The sequence below is a fragment of the Dreissena polymorpha genome, chromosome 5 (assembly GCF_020536995.1).
Source record: "Dreissena polymorpha isolate Duluth1 chromosome 5, UMN_Dpol_1.0, whole genome shotgun sequence".
NCBI lineage: Eukaryota > Metazoa > Mollusca > Bivalvia > Myida > Dreissenidae > Dreissena > Dreissena polymorpha.
Genome location: NC_068359.1, coordinates 31797101 through 31822664, shown reverse-complemented (window position 1 = coordinate 31822664; position 25564 = coordinate 31797101). Strand labels below are relative to the sequence as shown.

At 35.3% G+C, this 25564-nt stretch overlaps 1 protein-coding gene and 1 long non-coding RNA gene across 7 annotated transcripts in view; both read right to left on the bottom strand.

The window, feature by feature from the left end:
• Positions 1–25564, bottom strand: part of LOC127881757 (calcium-dependent secretion activator 1-like) — a 118538-nt gene that overhangs the window by 85008 nt on the left and 7966 nt on the right. For 3 of the 6 annotated variants that reach the window (XM_052429854.1, XM_052429855.1, XM_052429856.1), the window contains exons 2-6: positions 21457–21537; positions 19035–19073; positions 9090–9119; positions 7014–7174; positions 2573–2666 (exon numbers count right to left, since the gene is read on the bottom strand). In XM_052429854.1, coding sequence (XP_052285814.1) covers positions 2573–2666; positions 7014–7174; positions 9090–9119; positions 19035–19073; positions 21457–21537 — 405 coding nt within the window. The remainder of the gene's footprint in view (positions 1–2572; positions 2667–7013; positions 7175–9089; positions 9120–19034; positions 19074–21456; positions 21538–25564) is intronic. The other 3 variants (XM_052429857.1, XM_052429858.1, XM_052429859.1) reach the window with 1 other exon arrangement.
• Positions 7715–8409, bottom strand: LOC127881804 (uncharacterized). Its single transcript, XR_008050287.1, has 2 exons — positions 8240–8409; positions 7715–7925 (listed from the first exon to the last, which is right to left on the bottom strand). It is a non-coding gene; the product is annotated as an uncharacterized LOC127881804 (long non-coding RNA).

Sequence of the window (25564 nt, the reverse complement as noted above, 5' to 3'; positions counted from 1 at the left end):
TAGTAGTAGTAGTAGTAGTAATAGTAGTTGTAGTAGTAGTAGTAGTAGTAGTAGTAGTAGTAGTAGTAGTAGTAGTAGTAGAAGTAGTAGTAGTAGTAGTAGTAGTAGTAGTAGTAGTAGTAGTAGTAGTAGTAGTAGTGGTAGTAGTAGTGGTAGTAGTAGTAGTAGTGGTAAAAGTAGTAGTAGTAGTGGCAGTAGAAGTAGAAGTAGTAATAGTAGACGTGGTGGTGGTGGTGGTGGTGGTGGTGGTAGTAGTACTAGTAGTAGTAGTACTAGTAGTAGTAGTAGTAGTAGTAGTAGTAGTAGTAGTAGTAGTAGTAGTAGTAGTAGTAGTAGTAGTAGTAGTAGTAGTAGTAGTAGTAGTGGTAGTAGTAGTAGAAGTAGTAGTAGTAGAAGTAGTAGTAGAAGTAGTAGTAGTAGTAGTAGTAGTAGTAGTAGTAGTAGTAGCAGTAGTAGCAGTAGCAGTAGCAGTAGCAGCATTACAAGACCAATACTTAAGAATGATCAAATGGGAAAAGGTAACATAGCACCAGCAGTAAATATGGGGCTCATTTACAGGTCAGATTTGGAATCTCTGCTGTAAAATGAGATTTTGAATGAATTAAAGGGAGGCAAATCTGTAATAAAAAGAACATGCATAAACCGTAGTTGTTTTCCTTGTTTGAACCATGCTAAATCCTTACAAGTTTGGAAAGAATTGGATGAAAAATTTGGACTTTATTGCATAAACACCATTTTCTCAATTCAAGGGGAGGTAATTCTGTACTTCATGGACCAATAATGCTCATTTTTTGTAGGGTTTGTGTCCTCATTGATATAAAGACACTGTGCAAATTTGGAAAGGATCGGACAAAAAATGTGGAAGATTTTTGAAAGTTTTCACAAAATAGGCAAAAACGAATAAACATGCAAAGTTCAACGAGCTCCTGCGGCCATGTTTTTTGACGAATCAAATTTCTTTGAACAACTTTTTCAGGGGAGCCCTCAAAGGTCATCCCTGTGAAATTTTTTGAAAATCTGATGAGCGGTTTCTGACAAGAAGATTTTTTAAGGTTTTTACCATATATGGTCATGGCGGCCATCTTGGTTATGTGATCAAATTTTTTTTAACAATTCTTTTGTCCCATGACCTAGGGATGCTCCACATGAAATTTAGTTGAAATTGGCTCAATGGTTTAGTAGAAGAAGATGTTTACAAATTTGTATACGGACGGACGGACGGACGGATGGCCGGACGCCGGACGCTGAGTGATCACAATAGCTCACCTCGAGCTATCGCTCAGGTGAGCTAAAAAAGCCCACAATCAATTACTTTCTGATAAAAGGTATAACATCCTTTGCCATTTAAAGTTGATTTTAGCAATAATATATTTAAAATTGTATGACTCAAATAGAATAGGAAAAATATAACATGTATACCTGCATTTCCATAAACTGATACAGTGTTTTGTTGGATTATTAATAGTTATCTTGTGGATGCGGCCACTTGAATTTAGCGACGTTTGTCTTATGCCACCACTTTGAATTCCCCCTCAAGCGTTTTAACTCTATTTTGACATTGTATTAAGCAACTTTTGTATTACGCGACCAGCTCCCGCTGATTTTGAGTATTTTGATGTCCAAATATTCGATTTAGCGACCACTTGGTGATAACATTTGAAAATCTGTTGATCGTTAAGGGACACACATGATCCCCAATTTATCATCAGTTTGACGTAATCAAAGGAAAGCCACTTTTTGTCAAGAAGCCATAAAACAACAATTTCTCGTCGATAAAAGTGGCTTCCCTTGTCATACTCAACATGCTAAACCAACCGTGAATAGCACATGCATAGCTCCGCTTTTTGAATCTTTTACTGAGAACGAAGGTGGAGTCAAAGGTCAAGAGCTCTAACAATGCGTCGATAGTGAACACATGATTTACGCATGTTCAGTTTCAATTATTTGCAATGGTAATTATTCGACATAAGCTTTGATACATTTGTCTCAGCTTTCCGCCTAAGGCCGAGTCGTTCCGATACAACTTCCTGCATGTACATGTAAAAAAATGGCTAATATTTGTGTTTACGAAATTCTTAAAACACATTTATCGTCAAAAATAGCAACAGTGTTTTGTTGGATTATTAATAGTTAGTGCGAGTTAATGATTTGTTTTAATATACTAATATCTGGATTATGTCATATAATTAAAATGTTGAACACGATAATTGTGTCACAGAATCAGTCTATGAATTTGATACTGACAATGATTTTACTTTTTTCCAGAATGGTCTTTAAATTTTCATTTAAAGACCATTTTATCAAGAGACTACTTTTGGTTACTCCCTTTTGTGGTCTCTTAAAACAAGATTGACTGTATATACTAGTATAAATGCATACAACTGTATGTTTTGTCATACAAAACGTTCTTTAAATCCAGACTTCAAGACTTCTAACATCTTAGGTAGGGTGGTAGGTAAGAAAGGACGATATCAAATTTGGAGTGGCCAGGTTTATTGTCCAAAATCAGTTGTGTTTCTTAAGAGTATTTAATACAAAACCTTCTTTAAATTCTCACTTGACAACTTCCTACCTCTAAGGTGAATGAAAGGACGACATCAAACTTGGAGAGGCCAGGTTCATTGTCTTCAGAGATGTCCATCTTTGACAATGACGTGTGCTGCGTCCTGGAAACACAGAGTAAAACTTTTCTTACCGACATAAACTCAACAAAGTCCATAAGTTGGTTGATTATAACTAAAAATTGGGTGAATTTTTGTGGAATACAAAGATGTGTCAGAAGGCAAGGATGTGTTAGAAGACAAGTATGTGTTAGACGACAAGGACGTGTCAGAAGACAAGGATGTGTCAGAAGACAAGGATGTGTCAGAAGAAAAGGATGTTTCAGAAGACAAGTATGTGTCAGAAGACAAGGATGTGTCAGAAGACAAGGATGTGTCAGAAAACAAGTATGTGTTAGGAGACAAGGATGTGTCAGAAGACAAGGATGTGTCAGAAGACAAGGATGACTCCATGACACTTGTTTGGACAATTACACTAATTGTTACTTCATAAGTTTAATTTAGTGTATTTTACATTGTTTTTAGGATGGAGAAAAGGACTGTTTTTAGGATGGAGAAAAGGACAACGAGACACAATTCTTTAATACCTGGTATATTTCAAATGCGTTCATTTTAGGATTCTTCTGTTGTAACAGTATTACTGAAATAATTTTATGCCAAATAGGTAAACTGAATTTACGTCAACGTACTGTTTGCAAGTATAATATTGTTTAGTAGCAAGAAATGAGAAACATTGACAAACACTTCAGCTAGTTTGATTGCAGGCAAAATGTAATAGTCTATGTAACACTTTCAAAGGTTAATAGTAAGTAGTGAAAATTTAATACCTACATTTATTGATTTCAAGGTGCATTTTTTATCATACAATGATGAAAAACAAAAGTTAAAATATCTGTTATACTAAACACAAATTGCAGCTTCAGTACAACAAAGGAATATACTACAATTCAAAAACAGAGAGAGAGAGAGTAAACAAAGCGGAGGCACAAAACAATAGTCTGACAATAGGCTGAAATTCGCCAGAACCATTGTATTGATTGCCTATTGAACATTTTGGATAATTATCCACAGACATTATGACCTGCCATTCAACCAATTCTGTGATGTTTGGGGGTGAAATCAGCCACAAAATTGATTAATCTATGAAACAGCCGACTGTACAGCCATGATTTCAGTGACCTTACCAACATTTGGTGGGAAGATTACAGCTTACTGGTTTCTGAATGAATTAGTTGGTTCTCAAAATGGGACCTCAACATGGGAAACTAATGTGCTCTGTTTGAAACCATGCCTAGATGCATTAATAACGAACTTTTTAACCAGTATGTTGTTACGCATATGAACATATTTATCAAGACATTTTCTTGCAGTTATTACACAGTTTTGATCACAAACCAATAAACGGAATGATAATGAGTATTGTATACATGTAATTATCCGTAATTTATTAATTAGACTATATGGCCTCTGATTGAAGCCACCAACATTGGAAACTAATGTACTCTGTTTGAAACCATGCCTAGATACATTAATAACGAACTTTTTAACGCAGTATGTTGTTACGCGTATTAACACATTTACCAAGACATTTTCTTGCAGCTGTTACACAGTTTTGATCACAAACCAATAAACAGAATGATAATGAATATTGCAGCGCCCTCACACTTCTTTGGGGGAAGGGGTCCGCAGCCCTGAGGAGGGGGAATTTTCGCAGCGTTTCCCTTTTTGATGGATTTTTTTACTTACTCTCTCATTATTACATTTGTACATGTTTGCACTATATTCATTGCATTTTTCATAATTTAGTATGTTTGCAAAGATTAAATTGAAATAGAATTGAGATATAATAATCATGAGACACATCATCCTATTAAAAAACAAAAAAAAACAAAAAAAAATTATTATTTTTTTTTTTTTAGGGGGAATTTTTCCCCCCAAAAGGGAAAAAAGTATACTTTTCAGGTGAGGGACTGCCGCCGAATTTCGGCGGCAGATTTAATAGATTGAGGGCCCTGTATTGTATACACGTAATTAACTGTATTAATTTCTTAATTTTAGACTATATGGCCTCTGATTGAAGCCACCAACTCTAATTCAATGTATTTTTGGAGAAGGCTTAGCGAAAAATTAGCACCTTCTCAGAATCAAATTTAGTGATAAGAAATAATTTCCACAGACAGTTGTCAATGTAAGTACCAATTAACCCTTTGCATGCTGGGAAATTTGTCGTCTGCTAAAATGTTGTCTGCTGAATTTCTAAAATTAGCATTTTCTTTGATTTTTTTTCAAAGAATACTATCAGAATAGCAAACAGTTTGGATCCTGATGAGACGCCACGTTCTATGGCATCTCATCTTGATCCAAACTGTTTGCAAAGGCCTTCAAAATTCGGTTTCAGCACTGAAAGAGTTAAGAGATGAGAATACAGTTAGACTGATGCAAATGGGGATCACGTTTAAAAAGTACAGAGCACCACTAGTCACAATCAAGAGATTGATAATCCACATATTCAATCTCAAAGCATGGGAGAAAATCTATCGATACATCATCATTTTCTATTGGTAACTTCTGAAAAAGGAAACAAACCACTTAATAAAGAACAAAAAGCTGAGGAACTATGGGATTTCGGTGGAAAATGCAGGATTTAAAATATTGTTTGACAGCTGTACAATAACTTCAATACTTTGAAATTACCAAGCTGAAGTACTCCAGTCTAAATCACATAATTATTTATGGTATTTTCCCAAAATATAAACGTTTTTTATCAATACATGTTTTGTGTATTGCAAAAAATCTGAAAAAAAAATTAAAGATGCAAACAATCTTAGAAAAATATAAAGAGCATTTAAACTATTTTAAAACACTCCTGAATATTATCAATATTGTGCATAATTGCAATATTCAATGTTTATTTCATTCATAACAATTTCACTACTATTTTCTCTGACCAAGATAAAATATCTTGGTGACAACTTAGTATAATTATAACAAAAGGGCCACGATTGCTCTGAAAGCTCACCTCAACCCTTTTCCCATCAGAAGCAAAGTGAAAATACCTACATGCAAACAGTGTTAAACCAGAACAGCCTGTGAGTTACTCGCAGTCTGTTCAGGTTTTATGCTGTTTGTTGCTCATCAGTATCTAAGGGATGGAAATGAAGCCTTTAAAACTTGAATCTAGTAAGAAGTATTCATTTAAATTTAACTTTCTAAGGGACTACAAATGCATCAAAATAAATATCTAAGGGGTAAAGGGTTGATTCACTGTACAGGAATGGTTGAAAAATAAACCTTGTGATCTAGTTATTGACCCCCCCTTGACCCGGATTCAAACATGGCACTGGTATATTTTTGTCAAAATAAACATTTTGACCAAATTTCATCAATATTGAGTCATAAATATTGTTTTCAAAAGGGGTAACCAGTTGTTCTGGCCCAGTTTCATAAAGATAAGAGTAATTTATGTGGCAACAAGAGTGGAAACAATTAGATTTTTAAACATTTGACCTAGCACCCTTATTTTTCAATGCAAGTCTCCCAGATTCAAACTCAGCCTAGATATTGTCAAGATAAAAATCCTGTCTAAGTTTCATCAAGATTGGGAAATAAATGTGGCCTTTAGAGGTTTCTCTAGATTTGACCTGGTGACCTAGTTTTTGGACTCACATGACCCAGATTCTAACTTGACCTAATAATTGTCAAGATAGACATTCTGACCAAGTTTTATCAAGATTTTATTAAAAATGTGGCCTCTAGAGTCATAACGAGCTAAAGGCTGATGATGAACAGTACACAACATTATCCCTTTGCATTCTGGGAAATTTGTCATCTGCTAAAATGTCTTCTGCTGAATTTCTAAAATTAGCATTTTCTTCATTTTTTTTTCAAAAAATACTTTCAGAATAGCAAACAGTTTGGATCCTGATGAGACGCCACCTTTTGTGGCGTCTCATCTGGATCCAAACTGTTTGCAAAGGCCTTTAAAATATGGTTCCAGCGATGAAAGGGTTAAATGACCAAAATAGCTGACCATGAGCAATGCCTTGCTAAAAATTAATATTTTACTGACTGTGCATAAAAAAGAACTTAGAGATAAGCATTCATGAAATAAATACTTTTCAAAAGATAATGTTTTTTTTTTAAATAAAATAGCCTATTGGCCATTAAAATGCCCCCTTTTTTACTATCCAGAAGAAAGCTGAATGAAATAAAAGCACATAATCCTTTTCCGCTAAATGTGAGAGTTAAGTGAAAATGGCTTAATGCAGCCAGCGAGTAACTCGCAGTCTGTTCAGGTTTGATGCTATATGCATCAGTATCTTAGAATCAGAAATAAAACTTTTAAAACTTCAAGCTAGTAAGAAAGGTTTTTAATTTGATTTTTTATGTGACTACAAACGAGTCAAAACTCTTATCTGAGCAGGAAAGAGTTAAAAAGCAAGCACAACATACCTTGGATAACGTTTGAGCATTTGCAGCCTAGAATCTGAGCTTCCTGACTTTGAGACGGGAAGACTTTCCAAGTTGGCCATGAGGAGGTTGATTTGAGCCTTGAGTTCGTCCGTGTACATTGACTCCATCTCCTTGACAACGAACTTTGGGTGTTTGCGCGTCTGAAACAACACCAGCATAGCAATGCATACCATCTTGCCCCTTTAAAATACTGTACCAAGAGCAAGTATTAGTATAGTGCTTCAGAAAGGCAAAAAGTGCCACCCCTGATTAGCCTGTGCAGACTGCACAGCCTAATATGGAACAACACTTTACCTACATGCATCAAGCCCAATTTTCACAGAGCAAGGCTCATGCGGAAGTTTGAAAGCATTTCAGTTTTGAAACAGGTAAGAATAAAGAAGTTATTACATATATTAGGACTGCTGAGAGAAGTATCAAGAAGACAGTTACACAGGTTTTGCCAGAATATTAATTGTTGAAGTAACATAAATACTCAAAATCAACAAATACTTTGAAAATATTTCGTACAATAAAGTTAACCCATAAACAAGAGTGCCAAACTGTCACAAGATACACCCGTTTGAAGGTTTTGGAAAACTTGATAACTTTACCATGACCCATATTTGAACTTGACCTACATATCATCTAGACACAACTTCTGACCAAATTTGGTGAAGATCAGATGAAAACTACTTCAATTAGAGAGCGGACACCATGCTAAATGCTTGAAATGCACTACGTGACCTCGTGATCTAGTTTTTGACCCGGCATGACCCATATTTGAACTTGACCTAGATATTGTCTAGACACAACTTCTGACCAAATTTGGTGAAGATCGGATGAAAACTACTTCAATTAGAGAGCGGACACCATGCTAATTGCTTGAAATGCACTAAGTGACCCTGTGACCTAGTTTTTGACCCTGCATGACCCATATTCGAACTTGACCTAGATATTGTCTTGATACAACTTCTGACCAAGTATGGTGATTATCGGATGAAAACTACTTCTATTACAGAGCGGACACCATGCTTAATGCTTGAAATGCACTCAGTGACCCCATGACCTAGTTTTTGACCCGGCATGACCCATATTTAAACTTGACCTAGATATTGTCCATATACAACTTCTGACCAAGTTTGGTGAAGATCGGATAAAAACTACTTCAATTAGAGAGCGGACACCATGCTAATTGCTTGAAGTGCACTAAGTGACCCTGTGACCTAGTTTTTGACCCGGCATAACCCATATTCGAACTTGACCTAGATATTGTCTAGATAAAACTTCTGACCAAGTTTGGTGAAGATCGGATGAAAACTATTTGAATTAGAGAGCGGACACTGCAGTGGACGCCGCCAGCCCGCCCGCCGCCAAGGTGAAACTATAATACGTCCCGTTTGTTTAAAACGGGCGTATAAAAATCAGTGATCCTTATAGCAATAAGAGAAATTTCAACGCTAGATGTGGTATGGTAAAATAGATTTAACGAGATACAAAATACTAATTTTTATTTGTTTGCTGCACAATATATTCCATTTTAATTTCCCGCAACGATATCTATTCATACGACACACCACACGGTACATGGTACATAAACATGTGTTGAATATACTGTTAAATCAATGTAACCAGACCACATAGAGCGTTGAAATTTTGGCTATTGGTATAAGGAACATTGATTTTTATGTGTTCACTTTATTTTTCTATATATTGTACGAAATATTCGTTGATTTTGAGTGTTCATGGGCTTTTAACTTTTCTTAAGCTCGATCATGACTGCTTGATCGACATATACTGTATATAATTAGCATTTGGCTTACATTAATGCATTTACAAGTTAGGTTAAATGGTACAGCTCCAAAGTGGTAAAGGGTTAAGGTAATACCCATTGCCTTTTAGCTGTTAAGTATAATCTACATTACACTTGTTAATATGAACATTGGAAATAACATACATATATCAATATGCTATGATATTAAATCTTACATTTCATATTTACCATACACGTTTGAGTGCAATCAAATAACAAAGCAATACATAAACAAAACAGAAGTAATCATAGCACTGCAATACCTCATCAAGTTTTATGCTTTTCACTGCTCTCTGTGGAAAAATAGAAACTCATTAATAACATAGCAGTTTTAGGGCAATCCAGTGAGAATGCTATTCCCTTCCGATAGCAATATCGGGCATTGTTTTACAAAATTTGCATTTACAAGATATTGATATTATTTCGTCCACTGGTGTAAAAAGGTACCATGTGACACTGAAATTAGAAGGCATATGCTACCTCTTTGCACCAATGGGGCGATTTGTTCTTTAACATTAATACACTGTAACTCCAATATAGCGCGGTCAATGGGGTCCAAGCCGCGAAACAGCGTTATAACGGATCCGCGTTATAGGTTTTGAGCTCATTTACTGCAGGACGCTATAAAAAAAACAGGTATAGAATAGCCTATAATATAGGTCATGTATATTGCCATGCTGTGTTGACGCAAATACATGCATATAAACCGAATCGTATCGATAACAGTATACATACCGCTTTTTAATGTGCACATTTATCCAATAATCTAATGAAATTACAACATCACTTAAAAAATAATAATCTTGAACATTAATGACGATATATGTTTAAGAAATTCGTAAACACAACCGTTCGCATATATGCCATTTTCAGAAGTGTTAAGAGTACAGTGCATTATGGGGCAGAGCTTTCATTAGACGAGTGACTTTAAATTTAGATTGAATGCAATACGACTCATGTACAAAAAATTGTTTTATTGCGTCATACGCATGCAAAAAACGTGTTTCCCGGGGACTTTCTGATACCGCGCTAAAATGAAAGTGAAACTCTGTTAACAATTGCCGGTACACTACGTTCACATGTAAATAAATCGTCTGCATTATTTAATTTCTTATACACGAACTGAAAGATTAAATGATATAATACTAGAATTATAATGAAATGACAGAAAAAGTTGTTTTATACAGTAGGCAGTAAATTTCACAGCCGCTCATTTAATATAGTCAAACTGCAACCATATCAAAGTAAGAATGTTTCAATCGTTTTGAATTACTTGAATTGTATAACTATCCCGCTTGCACTTAACTTATGGAAATTATCGCACTGAACCGCTCTGATTAGGAATACATGTAATAAACACTGACACGCGAGTTTTTCACACCTTTATTGACATTACACAACAGATTAACACCAATTAGCTGTCGGTGTTGTTTAACCTCGAGGCGATTATAATCGGTTCAACGGACGGTTGAATAAAGCAATCAACATGACTGTGATTGCCGCCATCTTTGAATTGTCAGAAAATACATGAAGTTGCATAATACGGATTTGAATCAGAAATCAAATGGAAAGTTGGAGAAAAAATGGGATCCAAGCACCCTCCGCGTTATATTGGATTCAGCGTTATAACGGAGCGCTTTATATTGGAGTTACAGTGTACATTTCATATCTGATTCCATGAAGCGGTTTAGTACACAAACCACACTCTGGGAAAACGGGGCTTATGGCATATGTCCGTAAAGAGACATCCCAGATTAGTCAGTGTGCTTATGTCCGTAAAGAGTCATCCAAGATTAGTCAGTGTGCTTATGTCCGTAAAGAGTCATCCAAGATTAGTCATTTTGCTTATGTCCGTAAAGAGTCATCCAAGATTAGTCAGTGTGCTTATGTCCGTAAAGAGTCATCCAAGATTAGTCAGTGTGCATATGTCCGTAAAGAGTCATCCAAGATTAGTCATTGTGCTTATGTCTGTAAAGAGTCATCCCAGATTAGTCAGTGTGCTTATGTCCGTAAAGAGTCATCCAAGATTAGTCATTGTGCTTATGTCCGTAAAGAGTCATCCAAGATTAGTCAGTGTGCTTATGTCCGTAAAGAGTCATCCCAGATTAGTCAGTGTGCATATGTCCGTAAGGAGTCATCCCAGATTAGTCAGTGTGCTTATGTCCGTAAAGAGTCATCCCAGATTAGTCAGTGTGCTTATGTCCCTAAAGAGTCATCCCAGATTAGTCAGTGTGCTTATGTCCGTAAAGAGTCATCCCAGATTAGTCAGTGTGCTTATGTCCGTAAAGAGTCATCCAAGATTAGTCATTGTGCTTATGTCCGTAAAGAGTCATCCTAGGATTAGTCATTGTGCTTATGTCCGTAAAGAGTCATCCCAGATTAGTCAGTGTGCTTTTGTCTGTAAAGAGTCATCCAAGATTAGTCAGTGTGCATATGTCCGTAAAGAGTCATCCCAGATTAGTCAGTATGCTTATGTCCGTAAAGAGTCATCCAAGATTAGTCATTGTGCTTATGTCCGTAGGGAGTCATCCCAGATTAGTCAGTGTGCTTATGTCTGTAAAGAGTCATCCCAGATTAGTCAGTGTGCTTATGTCCGTAAAGAGTCATCCAAGATTAGTCAGTACGCTTATGTCCATAAAGAGTCATCCAAGATTAGTCAGTGTGCTTATGTCCGTAAAGAGTCATCCCAGATTAGTCAGTGTGCATTTGTCCCTAAAGAGTCATCCAAGATTAGTCATTGTGCTTATGTCCGTAAAGAGTCATCCCAGATTAGTCAGTGTGCATATGTCCGTAAAGAGTCATCCCAGATTAGTCAGTGTGCTTATGTCCGTAAAGAGTCATCCAAGATTAGTCAGTGTGCTTATGTCCGTAAAGAGTCATCCCAGATTAGTCAGTGTGCTTATGTCCGTAAAGAGTCATCCCAGATTAGTCAGTGTGCTTATGTCCGTAAAGAGTCATCCCAGATTAGTCAGTGTGCTTATGTCCGTAAAGAGTCATCCCAGATTAGTCAGTGTGCTTATGTCCGTAAAGAGTCATCCAAGATTAGTCAGTGTGCTTATGTCCGTAAAAAATCATCCAAGATTGGTCAGTGTGCTTATGTCCGTAAAGAGTCATCCAAGATTAGTCAGTGTGCTTATGTCCGTAAAGAGTCATCCAAGATTAGTCAGTGTGCTTATGACTGTAAAAAATCATCCAAGATTAGTCAGTGTACTTATGTCCGTAAAGAGTCATCCAAGATTAGTCAGTGTGCTTATGTCCATAAAAAGTCATCCCAGATTGGTCAGTGTGCTTATGTCCGTAAAGAGTCATCCCAGATTAGTCAGTGTGCATATGTCCGTAAAGAGTCATCCCAGATTAGTCAGTGTGCTTATGTCCGTAAAGAGTCATCCAAGGTTGGTCAGTGCAGTCTGCAAATCAGTGATGACACTTTCTGTTTCTATGGAATTTTACATTTCAGAGAAGTCCCTTCAAAAAATCCAGTGCATGCGTAGTGTCGTCCCAGATTAGCCTGTAGGGACTGCACGTGTAAAGCAGGGACGACACTTTACGCACATGAGTTAAGTCCAGTTTTCCCAGAAGGTTTATGTGTATCATTCAAAATGAACAAAATCAGATGAAACTTACACAGATTTTAGTGGTTTGATATGATTTTCCAATTAACAATACATGTAAATTATAAGTTGTCATTTTCAAGGCAACAGCTTGCTATTTTGTACAATTTACTATCACAGATTTGCAATTAAAGGGAACAAAATAGCACTGGATCACCGTTTCAAATTCAATATGAAACATACGAGACATAATTATACATAATTAATATGATTACGTTTCAAATTCAATATGAAACATACGAGACATAATTATACATAATTAATATGATTATTGGCTTCAAGCAACAAGTGTCTCAACAATGAAAGTCATAGGACAGTGACACTAAAATCTTATTTTTGCTTGCAGAAATAAAAAGTAAATATTTCAAAGTGGATATCAAATAGTGTGTATATCTATCGTTTACTAGGAAAGAACATCCGATTCTGAGAACAAAATAATTGATTTAACACCCAATTCATATAAACTGTTATATAAACTGACAATTAATGCATTGAACAAACAGAAATGATTGTTACTGTAATGCGAGAAATTCCATGCAATAATAGTAATCAGATGCGTGAAGTTAATAAATTAGTGCATGCTTTATGGCTCATCCAACACTCTTCGTTATTTATTTATCACATTATACAACAAACGAGAGACTGATCGCGTTAAGAAAGCAACAACGAGAATTGCGAATGGTGGCCAGAGATCTGTAGGAAACATTAATTATTTGGTGACTTTTTTCAGAAAAGCTAACATTTACAACACTGACACATTGTATAGATTTGTGTTACACTATAATTAACTGAACAACCAAAGTCCATGTTTAAATTGACAACTGATGCTTGTTACACGCATTTCTTAAATACATTACAACATCAACTATTCAAAAATAAAACTCAAAATAAACCATAACATTGAGACTGAAAGCATAATTCCTATACAATTTTAGGCTGATTCTAACAGTCATAGTGATTTTCACAACACTAAAGTAAGGATTCACGTGGTCATTTTTATGCCCATTGAATGACACAAAGTGATTGACCAGTCCTTCTGTCCATCTATCCGGCCATGAAATTTAAAGCAGATTTAACTGATTTGCCTGAAGCTGTAACCTGATAATTGCAAATTTATCACTAAAAACCATTCCCTATCTGACCATATTAACCAACCTCAATTTGACATTGTCCTGATTGTGACTCAAAATAATTTAAATGGGCTATGTCTGAGTTTATTTAATTTTGCTGTATGGTTTAGTGGACACAACACTTGGATACTTACAGAGTTATTGCTTATGATAATCCCAATTCACTAATATCATTAAACCTCACAATTACCTTGACCTTCACCAATTTGGACATAAACAGAAGTTGCAACCATTTGTATACAGCAGCTTATTTAAAATTGATCCTTTCATCTATCACATACAACTCTTGCTACAACCCCTGTATAATACTTGCCAAAAACCATCTCTAGTACTCACATATCATCAAAACTTGTTTGACCTTGACCTAAAACTACATTGTTTAAGTATATTTATTATTATTTAACTACATGTAGTATCGTCAAGTTCCAAGACTTCTTGCTTTAACACTTGAACATTGACATAGATGTTATTATAACCTACAGTTCACCCATATCACCTTTATTTACTCACCTTTTAAAAGTTTACCTAAAAAATTTCATATTACCACTAATTACTGAAACATTTGACTCAGTGAAAGAGACTGTCATTTTATGTTGACAATTTGGAAATATTTAATGTAGATTTTTGATGGCGACAGTGGTGCATATTATGCATGAAATATTTTTATTAAAATGTGCCAATTAGACTACTTTTATTAATTATTATAATATCATTATTTCCTTATTTGCTAAAAAAAAGTATTTAGTTCAGATCAAAATTATGCCCTTTTTTGAAATTGGATAAGAAACCATGACACATTTCTAGACTCGCCAAATGTGTCTATGCAGGAACATTAAATGGATTCATCAGGTCCCAAGAGACCTTTCTTTATTGGCTAATAGATACCAATAAATAAATATTCATCAACTGTTTAAAGACAGATATAATGAAGATTATCTGCTCAATATCATTGGGCTTTCTCCGTTGTATTTCCTCTCTCTGAAGAGAACACATTTACATTTCATAGCAGTCGGCCATTAAACAGGAAATTAAATTTGGGAGTGTTTGTTATCATCGCTCTAACAGGCCGGCTGAGTTGGGAAGAAATTTAACTGGATTTCATGGACATAAAAACTGCACAGGCAAACAATCGAAGTCCAAGTCATGCAAAGCAGCCATAGTAAAAATGTATTCGTTGGATAAGGGACCATTTAAAATGGTCTGTTAGGAGTCAATCCAACACAATTATTACTTCAGGAATACCCGAATTCGTACATTCTTGTACAAATACAATATGATCATGTAAAGAATAAAAGTGCTCTTTACAATACCATACAATTGTGGTTGTGATGTCTTTAACTATTTGATCGATGGTGTTTCAATTTGAGCCATGACTAGACTCGACTGATATAAAAACAACAACAACCAATTTACTCTCAACTTCATTGATTTTTCATACAGCAACAGAATGTAAACCATCATACCTTTTTTTCTTGCATGATCAACTGTGATCACCACAATATGGAAGTATGATAAAAGAGACAATTTGTTCAGCTTCGTTTTGATGCAGTATTAACACAAAGAATAAAGTCAATCATGTTCTTTTTCTTTTTTCTTCTTTTTTTTTAAATGTTCAAACATTCCAAAAAAATTACACAATTGACCTCGAGATCTTATAAGCCAAGGATCATTAAAGTAAGTTCAAGATTAAGGTCATGATTGTCAATTAAGGTGCCAATTATCATATCGGGAATGAAGCATTTGTCATAAAGTCATACATAGAGTCATAAACAATTATGACTGCATGTTAGTCATCCAAAATGGCCAATAGAAAATTTCAAGTCAGTCACTACCATTACTTTTTTATCTGGACTGAAATACAACATCATGTTATCTTACAAACATGCATATGTTTGCGGACGTGACATTCCAAAATAATAAACGTTCTAAGTTTAACAAAAAGATGAATAACTAATATGAAGAAATGTTTATAAAACAAGTTCGCCCCTCTAAGTGTAGATAATAGTCAATATGCGCACTCCAACAGAGATGATTTGATATTGCATGATCTGGATATTTGACCTACTGACCTATAAATAGAAAGGGGCTTCCTCCCTTTGTTACTTAACAACATACTTGTGTATATTATCCTAGTTTCAAGCATTTTCTAGATATAACATGGAGGTGTTTTCATGTTACAATCCTATTTCACCTTGACTTTTGACCTGCTGACCTGAGGTCAATCCTATTTGACCTTGACTTTTGACCTGCTGACCTGAGGCCAATCCTATTTGACCTTGACTTTTGATCTGCTGACCTCAAAAACAGATAGGCATCTTTCTTTCATCTTATGCAAGCAATATACCAATATGCATGATACTAGATCAAAGCCTTCTCCATCGCAAGGAAACAACAAGGTCTACATTTCATGTTACAACCCCCTTTTACCTTATCATTTGACACGTTGACCTCAAAAGATGTTTTTCTTTCTCGTCAAGTACTCATCATAGCATGATCGCAGGTAAAAGCGTTCTCTAGATATCATGCGAGACATGTCCTACATTTCACGTTACTGACCCCTGCAACCTTGACCTTTGACCTTTTGTCCTCATAATCATTAGGCATCTCCCTTTCCTCCTCAGTAACCAGCATACTGTTTTAAGGTCAAACGCTCCCAATATATCAGGCAGAAATAAATTACAAGTGACCTTGACTTTGAGAATGTTGACCTTAAAATCATATTGTCCATGATTTTAGGTCAAGGCGTTACCTAGAAATAAAAAGAACCACCATCAAATCTACTAACAGAACAACGGACATGTGCAAAGCAATATACACCCACCTCTTTGAGAGGGGGGTGGCATAATAACAACTGGAACAGCACATAGATCTACTGTAAAAATGCAGTCATAAGTCGAGATTTTTTTCCTCCAAAAATTGATTAAAATTATAGTCTCGACTTATGAGATCTTTCATGAATTTTTTTTTTTTTAAAGTAGGTAGAACGATCCCCGTGTCGTCGCGGTAATGGTTGTTAAAGTTGTTGTTGTCACGAAAACTCGTTGATTTACAGCGCAAAAAGTCTTATTTTAACTGACGCAAATTAATTAAATCATATTTGTCAACTTAACTTCTGCTTTATTTTGATAATTTAAACCAAAGTTTAATGTTAGCAAGTGTTGTTTTTTTTACTGGAATTGTAAACAAAGAGTTAGTAAAATTTGCACTCTGTGTGAATTGACAGTTTGACGTCATCAAAGGAAAGCCGCTTCCTGTCTAAAGCCATAAAGCTATAAATTTCTCGCCGACAAAATTGGCTTCCTTTGTCTAGCAATCAATATGCTGAACCAATCGTATGTCTGTTCATTAATGGCAATCGTCCAATTAAATAATAGCACGTGCATAGCTCCGCGTTTCTAATCTTTTGCAGAGAATGGAGGTGGAGTTTAACGTTAATTGAGCAAGTGTTTTACGCAAGTTGAGTTCCGATTTGCCGTAATTACTCGGCCTAAGCATTAAAATGACAAAAACATTTATCTATGATTTTCCGAGAAATACTGATAAGTTCCGATTTACAAACTTCATGTACAGTTCCTTACAATGGCCGACGCTTGTGTTTACAAAATGCCTAAACACATATATCGTAAATAATGGCGCAGTGTGTTGTTGGATTATTACTAATTATCAAATTGCAAGGTAAAACTATTTTTAACTACCGGTACTATAATATCAGGTTTGTTTAATATAATAAACATGTTAATCAATATAGTTGCATCACAAAATCAGAAATAAATTTGATGGGGTTGCAATTTTATTGACGCTGATTTTCTAATTGTCTGTATTTTTTACCCGACTTATGAAGTGAACATACACAAAATGTCACATTTTTAAACCATTTTTATACCCCCGACTTATGAACGGGTAGACCTATGACTGCATTTTTACGGTAATGCATTATATTTACTAACATATAAGAGGATGTTGGAAGCTGTTTGCTGGCAACGCAGTTAAGATAACAACCTTAATACAATATTTCTAGGTTGTTTATTTCCAAATCCAAGTAACTAACTATCCAAGAATCACTTCTGTTTCAGTCTATTAGGGAAGGCACTGATGAACAATTTTTTACAAAAAATAACTTACTAAAAAACTTAGTAAATAACTTACTATATCATTTTTTCCATTTAACAATATATGTGCATCCAACATTCTCAGCTTCTTAAAAATAAAATAGTAACAAACTTAATATGTGTAACACGCTGCAACTGAGGGTCTACTTAAATGCAAGATAAGACTGAAATGCATTTTCCAATCTGAATTGTTTAAACGGGTTCCGATTAGGAAATCGTGCACAGCAGAGCACAGTTTGTGCTCAGGTCCAATAGGATCTCAGAAATGGTATGAATTATAATTTTGGTTGGAGACCTTCTGAAACAATCCAGAATGCTGGTAATGTTACTGATTGATTCTACATTAATAAACAAATGGTATGAAGTACTGGCAGTTTGATTGACAAACTTTTATCGACTGCCCTTCGTTTTTAAAAATTTTAATTGAATAGAAATGTCACAGACTAGTTCTACTTTTGAAAATAAAAATTTAGTTCAATGTTTATCAAACCAAATTGTACAAAGTACAAACTATCATTCAAGATGGACATTTAAAAAAAGTCACACACCTCTATTACCGATGAATATGAAGAGGGAATTTTTATTATTATTTGATATCATCACGTGAACCCAGCTTTTTGGAAAATTTCACGAAACCAAAATGACTAAAACTTTTAAAGGGGCCTTTTCAAGATTTTGAAATGTATTGAAGTTTGTCATTAAATGCTTTATATGGATAAATGTAAACACTAGATCTAAACAGCTCCAGTAAAAAATCAAGAATAAAATTTTAAAAAAGAAAAAAGTTACCCTCAACAGGGCTCGAACCAGTGACCCCTGGTGTCCTAAAGTAAAAGTCTATCATTTAGACCACTCAGCAATCCGTGCTCATACAATGACGGACGTATTTTATACTTTATATAAGCAATCCTTATAGTTTCACAAAATATAACGACAATAACAGAACTCTCCAAATTCTTCAACATTTCGCATTGCAACGCTTCATAATTTTCAGGTTTTTAAATCGTCAAAAGATGCATATAATGAATATTTTAGAGCATGGTAAATGTTCGGTATTACTGTTTTCTCACAAATATCATAACTAAAACAAAAATTTGCGGATCTGAAACAACTTTTTTCAATTTTGTCAATTTACCAAAATGTGAAAAGGCCCCTTCAAACAATTGAAAAATAACAAATTTAACCAATGATGTACAACAGAAAATTGCCAAACATGTTACAAATAAAAAAAAAAATATGTGCACTGGTGAAAATTAGTATAATATAATGAACAAGACAAACATATATAAAAATGCATTTCAGTCAAAGACAGTGTGCGTTACAAAACACGTGTTCTACAAAGGCATGTCAATAATCACATCAGGGGTTCGACTTATCAGCTGCTCTAATCTCATTCGCTGAAAAGAAACAAAGAGAGGCAAGAAACATCAATTTAATAGCATTATAGTAAAGACAGCACCATACAACACATAGAAGAGGAAACATCAAATTGAACAGTTTTAAAACATGAAGTTTCAACATTAGGTACATGAGGTCTTTCGATACTGAAACAAGACTATTGCCAAGCAATATATGTCCCCTACCAGCTCTATCATTGTCAGAAATAAAAAAATATTTTTTTTATATATATATTTGTTGCCATAGCAACCAGAATTTTTGACGGGAACAAAATGAAATGACGTGCATAATGTCCATGTTGCCATTTATCCATGTTTCAAGTTTCATGAAAAAAATTAAGGACTTTTAAAGTTATCGCAGGATCCAGAAAAGTGTGACAGACTCACGAACTGACAGACACACAGAGCGCAAACCATAAGTCCCCTCCGGTGAAACCAGTAAGGGGCAATAAACTGTTGGGACCAAACAGTCCTTCCTGCCATAGAAATCAACCATAGAGATTTAGCAGAAATCCCTTTTATAAAATCATCTCTGGGGACATATGGTTTCTGACATAACATAATATTAGAAGGGTACGACTTATATAGAATTATGAATTATTTTACATGTATGTACATGTATCTGTAAAATGCAATTGAAAGACATCAAGTGTATCATGACCAATACCTTATATCAGTATGTGGACAAATAAGATTAAATCCACATTTCATTGAAATCAAATGTAACTCAAATGACATTAAGATAATTTACTTATGTAAGCTCAAAATGAAAGTCAGACTCAGTTGCTATATTTGTCCAATAAACTTCATGAAAAGAGAATATGTAATGTGTGTTTCCAATAAATTATCCAATGCAAGAAAAATAAAAATATATTCCATAGTCTATCATCTATGCTTACATATTCTCAAACAATATTTTCCAAAAATACGTCAAATATAGGGAAACGTAAATAAAAGTCAGGCGAAGTGACATATGCAAGGAAATCTAATTAAAATATAGTAAATGAATTTCTGCAAGTTTATTAGTTAAAAAATTATTATATAGTAAAGAAATTTCTGCATGTTTATCATTTAAAAAAGTGCAATATAGTAAAGGAATTTCTGCACGTTCACTTGCTTTAAAAGTACAATATAGTTAATGAGTTTCTGCATGTTTGTCTGCTTAAAGTCACATTATGCGCATCTAACACTGTTGAATTGAGCTGAAAAGAATTAACAGGTCCAAAGAGTTAGTTAAAATGTGGTAACTGACCAATTATCTGCAGCTCATCTTGCTACCAGTTGTTTATAAAAAATATCTATTATATTCGATATTTTACAAGATTGTCCCAGTCCTCTAAGCCGAGTGAAACTGTCTTTTTATTAGGATCTGAGTCAGTATTCATGTGTCGTAGGAATAGATATCTTTGCAGGAAATTTAAATGATCCGTAAAACAAAATTGTGTCTTTGTGTCGTAGGACAAATCTGCACGAAAACTAAATTTAGATTCACATCGTACATGCATGGTCAGTTGTCAAATGAAAGTACGGTTGATATTCAAATGATTCATTTTTCTCTTTCCGGGATATTAATTGTTTTAGTATGTTGATGCTGCATTAACAAATATAAGTGTATATAAAGTGAAAACACCAAAAATAAACAACGGTTGCGATAGACACCTATAAACAAAGCATATACTGTTATATGTGCATGATGTCACTTTAAATAGTGCAATATAGTAAAGGAATGTCTGCATGTTTATCTGTTTTAAAAGTGAAATATAGTAAAGGATTTCTGCATGTTTATCAGTTTAAAAAGTGCAATATAGTAAAGGATTTCTGCATGTTTATCAGTTTAAAAAGTGCAATATAGTAATGGAATCTGTGCATGTTTATCAGTTTTAAATGTGCAATATAGAAAAGCAATTTTTGCATGTTTATCTGTTTAAAAAGTGAAATATAGTACAGGAATTGTGCATGTCTATCACTTTAAAAAGTGCATTATGTAAATGAGTTTAACAGTTGCAAAAGTGAAATATAGTAAAGGAATTTCTGCATGTTCATTAGTTGAGAAAGTGCAATATAGTACAATAATTTCTGCATGTTTATCAGTTTAAAAGTGCAATATAGTAAAATAATTTCCGCATGTTTATCAGTTTAAAAAGTGCAATATAGTAACAGAATTTCTGCAAGTTTATCAGTTTAAAAAGTGCAATATAGTAAAGGAATGTCAGCAAGTTTAACAGCTTGAGTATATTTCCATCAAAGGGTCATGTTGATACATTTTTTCATAAATGAGTTTTGACACAAAGAACAACAAATGAGAGAGTATTTAGCAGAGCATCCATATGCATATATTAAAATTGTTTTATATAATTATTTTCGTAATCAGTGGAATACTTACTTTGCACATTTGTTCCACTTGCTGCAGACGACTGTCAAGCTCTCTCCTCACCTGGGCTGCTTGTTCATCAGCATTGTCAAGCTGAAACCAAGTCACATATTGTGTTATATTTGAGCCACATGCATGTGCGTCAAGGGTTGCCCAAGATCAGCATGTGCGAAATATGGGACCACACTTTACACACTTGCATTAAGCTTGGTTTTCAAAAGTTCAAAAGCATGGCTCACTTACTGAAACAATTTCCAAGAATTTTTAGCTTTTATATCAGGTGCCAATAAAATTGAAAATGTCTTTGATGTCATGCATTATCCTCCAAAATTATTCAATACAAAATATTTTGTTTCACTTAACAAATGCATTGATATGATAATGCACATTTGAACATTAAGGGCAGTGCATCATTTACAGACTCTAAAACATCCCTAAGGCATTAAATGTGGTGTTAACAGAATTTTACATTAAACATAGTGAAAATTCAGGAAGACTGTGGGATTTATAAACAAGAGGGCCAAGATGGCCCTAGTTCGCTCACCTGAGAAGAGTCGGTTCATTCAATCTTTACCAAGTGTCAAACTTGACCTAGATATTGTCCAGACAAACATCCTGGTCAAGTTTTATCATTATTTCATCTACAAGTCATCATCAATGAAGTTTCATGATCCTAGGCATAAGCTTTCTTGAGTATTCATCCGGAAACCATTTTTCTAAGTTGAGTCACCGTGACCTTGACAGCCATTGTGTGAATACGTTTTTTGGCACTGTGACCTTGACCTTTGACCTAGTGACCTGATGATCAATAGGGGTCATCTGCCAGTCATGATCAATATACCTATGAAGTTTCATGAACCTAGGCATAAGCGTTCTTGAGTTATCATCCAGAAACCGTTTTACTATTTCAGGTCACCGTGACCTTGACCTTTGACCTAGTGACCTGAAAATCGATAGAGGTCATCTGCGAGTCATGATCATTGTACCTATGAAGTTTCATGATCCTAGGCATAAGCATTCTTAAGTTATCATCCAGAAACCATTTTACTATTTCGGGTCACCGTGACCTTGACCTTTGACCTGAAAATCAATAGGGGTCATCTTCGAGTCATGATCAATGTACTTATGAAGTTTCATGCTTCTAGGCATAAACGTTCTTGAGTTATCATATGGAAACCATTTTACTATTTCGGAACACAGTGACCATGACCTTTGACCTAGTGACCTGAAAATCTATAGGGGTCATCTACAAGTCATGATCAATGTACCTATGAAGTTTCAGGATCCTAGTCCTAGGCCTAAGCGTTCTTGAGTTATCACTCAGAAACCATTTTACTTTTTCGGGTCATCGTGACCTTGCCCTTTGACCTAGTGACCTGAAAATTTATAGGGGTCATCTACGAATTATGATCAATGTACCTATGAAGTTTCATGATCCTAGGCCTAAGCGTTCTTGAGTTATCATCAGGAAACCATTTTACTATTTCGGGTCATCGTGACCTTGACCTTTGACCTAGTGACCTGAAAATCAATAGGGGTTATCTGCGAGTCATGATCAATGTATCTATGAAGTTTCATGATCCTAGGCATAAGCGTTCTTGAGTTATCATCCGGAAACCATTTTACTGCTTTGGGTCACCGTGACCTTGACCTTTGACCTAGTGACCTGAAAATCAATAGGGGTCAACTGCGAGTCATGATCAATGTACCTATGAAGTTTCATGATCCTAGGCATAAGCGTTCTTGAGTTATCATCTGGAAACCATTTTACTATTTCGGGTCATCTTGACCTTGACGTTTGACCAAGTGACCTGAAAATCAATAGGGGTCATCTGCAAGTCATGATCAATGTACCTATGAAGTTTCATGATCCTTGGCATAAGCGCTCTTGAGTTATCATCCGGAAACCATCTGGTGGAGGACGGACCGACATGAGTAAAATAATATACCCCCTCTTCTTCGAAAGGGGGGGGGGGGGGCATAATGAGAAAACTGCCCCCCTCCCAGCAGCCATGTTATTCAACTGACCGGAACCATTTTTGAACTCAACTCTCGTATCAAGGAAACAAATGTTCTGAGCAAATTTCATGAAAATTGGGCCAAAAATGTGACTTCTACTGTGTTCACAATGTCATGTTTTCACTATATACATATAGAGAAAAATGCCCCATTTTTTCACCGATCCTGGCCATTTTCAAACTCGTCCTAGATATCAATAAAACCAATGTTTTGACCAACTTTCATGATGATTGGGCAAAAATTGTGACTTCTAGAGTGTTTACAAGGTTTCTCTATAGCCAAATAGGGAAAACTGCCACTATATACATATAGAGAAAAACGCCCCCCCCCCCCCCCACACACACACTGGCGGCCATGTTTTGTCACCGATCTCTACCATTTTCGAACTCGTCCGAGACATCAATTGAACCAATGTTTTGACCAACTTTCATGATGATTGGGCAAAAATTGTGACTTCTAGAGTGTTTACAAGGTTTCTCTATAGCCAAATAAGGAAAACTGCCCCGCCACTGGCGGCCATGTTTTTCAACGGATCGGAACCACTTTTGAACTCAACCAAGAAATCATTAAGACAAACATTTTGACAAAGTTACATGAAGATTGGGCATGAAATGTGACTCCTACAGTGTTTACAAGGTTTTTCTTTTTTTTGACCTAGTGACCTAGTTTTTGACCCGGCACAACTCAGTTTCGAACTAGTCTGAGATTTTATTGGGACAAAGCTTCTGACCAAGTTTCATGAAGATGGGACAAGAAATGTGGCCTCTAGAGTGTTTACAAGCAAATGTAAACGGACGGACGGACATACGATGGAGAAAGACCGGTCACAAAAGCTCACCTGAGCAATCAGGTGAGCTAAAAAAGCAGAATGTTTATTATATAAATAGAAGAAGCACTGCAGTTACTATTAATGTCTTGTTTATGATAGCGTAAGATAACTCTTGTTAAACAGCATAAAGCCATATGTTTTAAGGATCAACAAAAATATCACATAACACATATAATGAGCGTTATGTTACTTCAGATCAAACTGTACTCTACCAGGCGTTTAATTCAGATGCATCAAGCAATTACAGAAGTCGTTGCTTTGTTAACTCTGGCTACTTCAAATGGGCTGTGCTCTGTGAAAAGGGGGTTTAATGAACGTGCATAAAATGTCGTCCCAGATTAGCCTGTACGGACTGCATTGAACCCTTTTTCACAGAGCACGTCACAAATACTAATTGAGATCTTAATATATGGTCCACACACATGACACATCACTCATAATGAATTCAATTCAGTCACAGATGTGAACCTGAATCACCTGACCACTCATACTATGGATCTGTCACAGCATGAATTACAGGTGCTGGTATGATCAGATGAATTTTACATAATGCTCAGTGTTTTTTTCACCGTTTTGGGAATGGCGCCGGGTCCCTTTGCATTGGACAAAATTGTGTAGGTTTGGCTTAAATTGGGAAATAAGTGTTGCTGCCTTTTATTTAACAAATGCTTAAAAATTTGGAATAAAAGTGATGTAAATAAACTTACTAAGGTTTTACTTCTAGAGCTTGATCGGAGATAAACTAAATGTTGAGATTTATTTGTATTTTTATTTTATTCTTTAATTGTAACTTTCAATTGTCAATTTGTGGATACCATTTGGGAAAAAAAAAAATTTCCATTGGGAATGGGTCCCCCTAAAAGCCTAAAATTTGACTGAAAAAACCCCACACATAACGCTATAGAAACAGGAATTGTTGGTGTTAGTATCTCCAAGTTTATAAGGTTTCTACATACTGAGGCTGCGTGTTGTGAGATCTCAGGATGGTTCCAAATACTCATGCAGCATTTACTGAAGGATTCATCGGTTTGGATAAATGTTTTAACCCTTTCCCATTCAGCATGTTGAAAATGGCTATGTGCAAACAGCATAAAACCAGAACAGCTTGCCAGTAACTCGTAGTCTGTTCAAGTTTCATGCTGTTTGCTACGCATCAATACTGAGGCTTGGAAATGAAGCCTTTAAAACTTGAATCTAGTAAGAAAGGTATCAAAGTAAATGTAACTTTCTAAAGGACTTCAAACGCGTCAAAATGGGTATCATAAGTGTTAA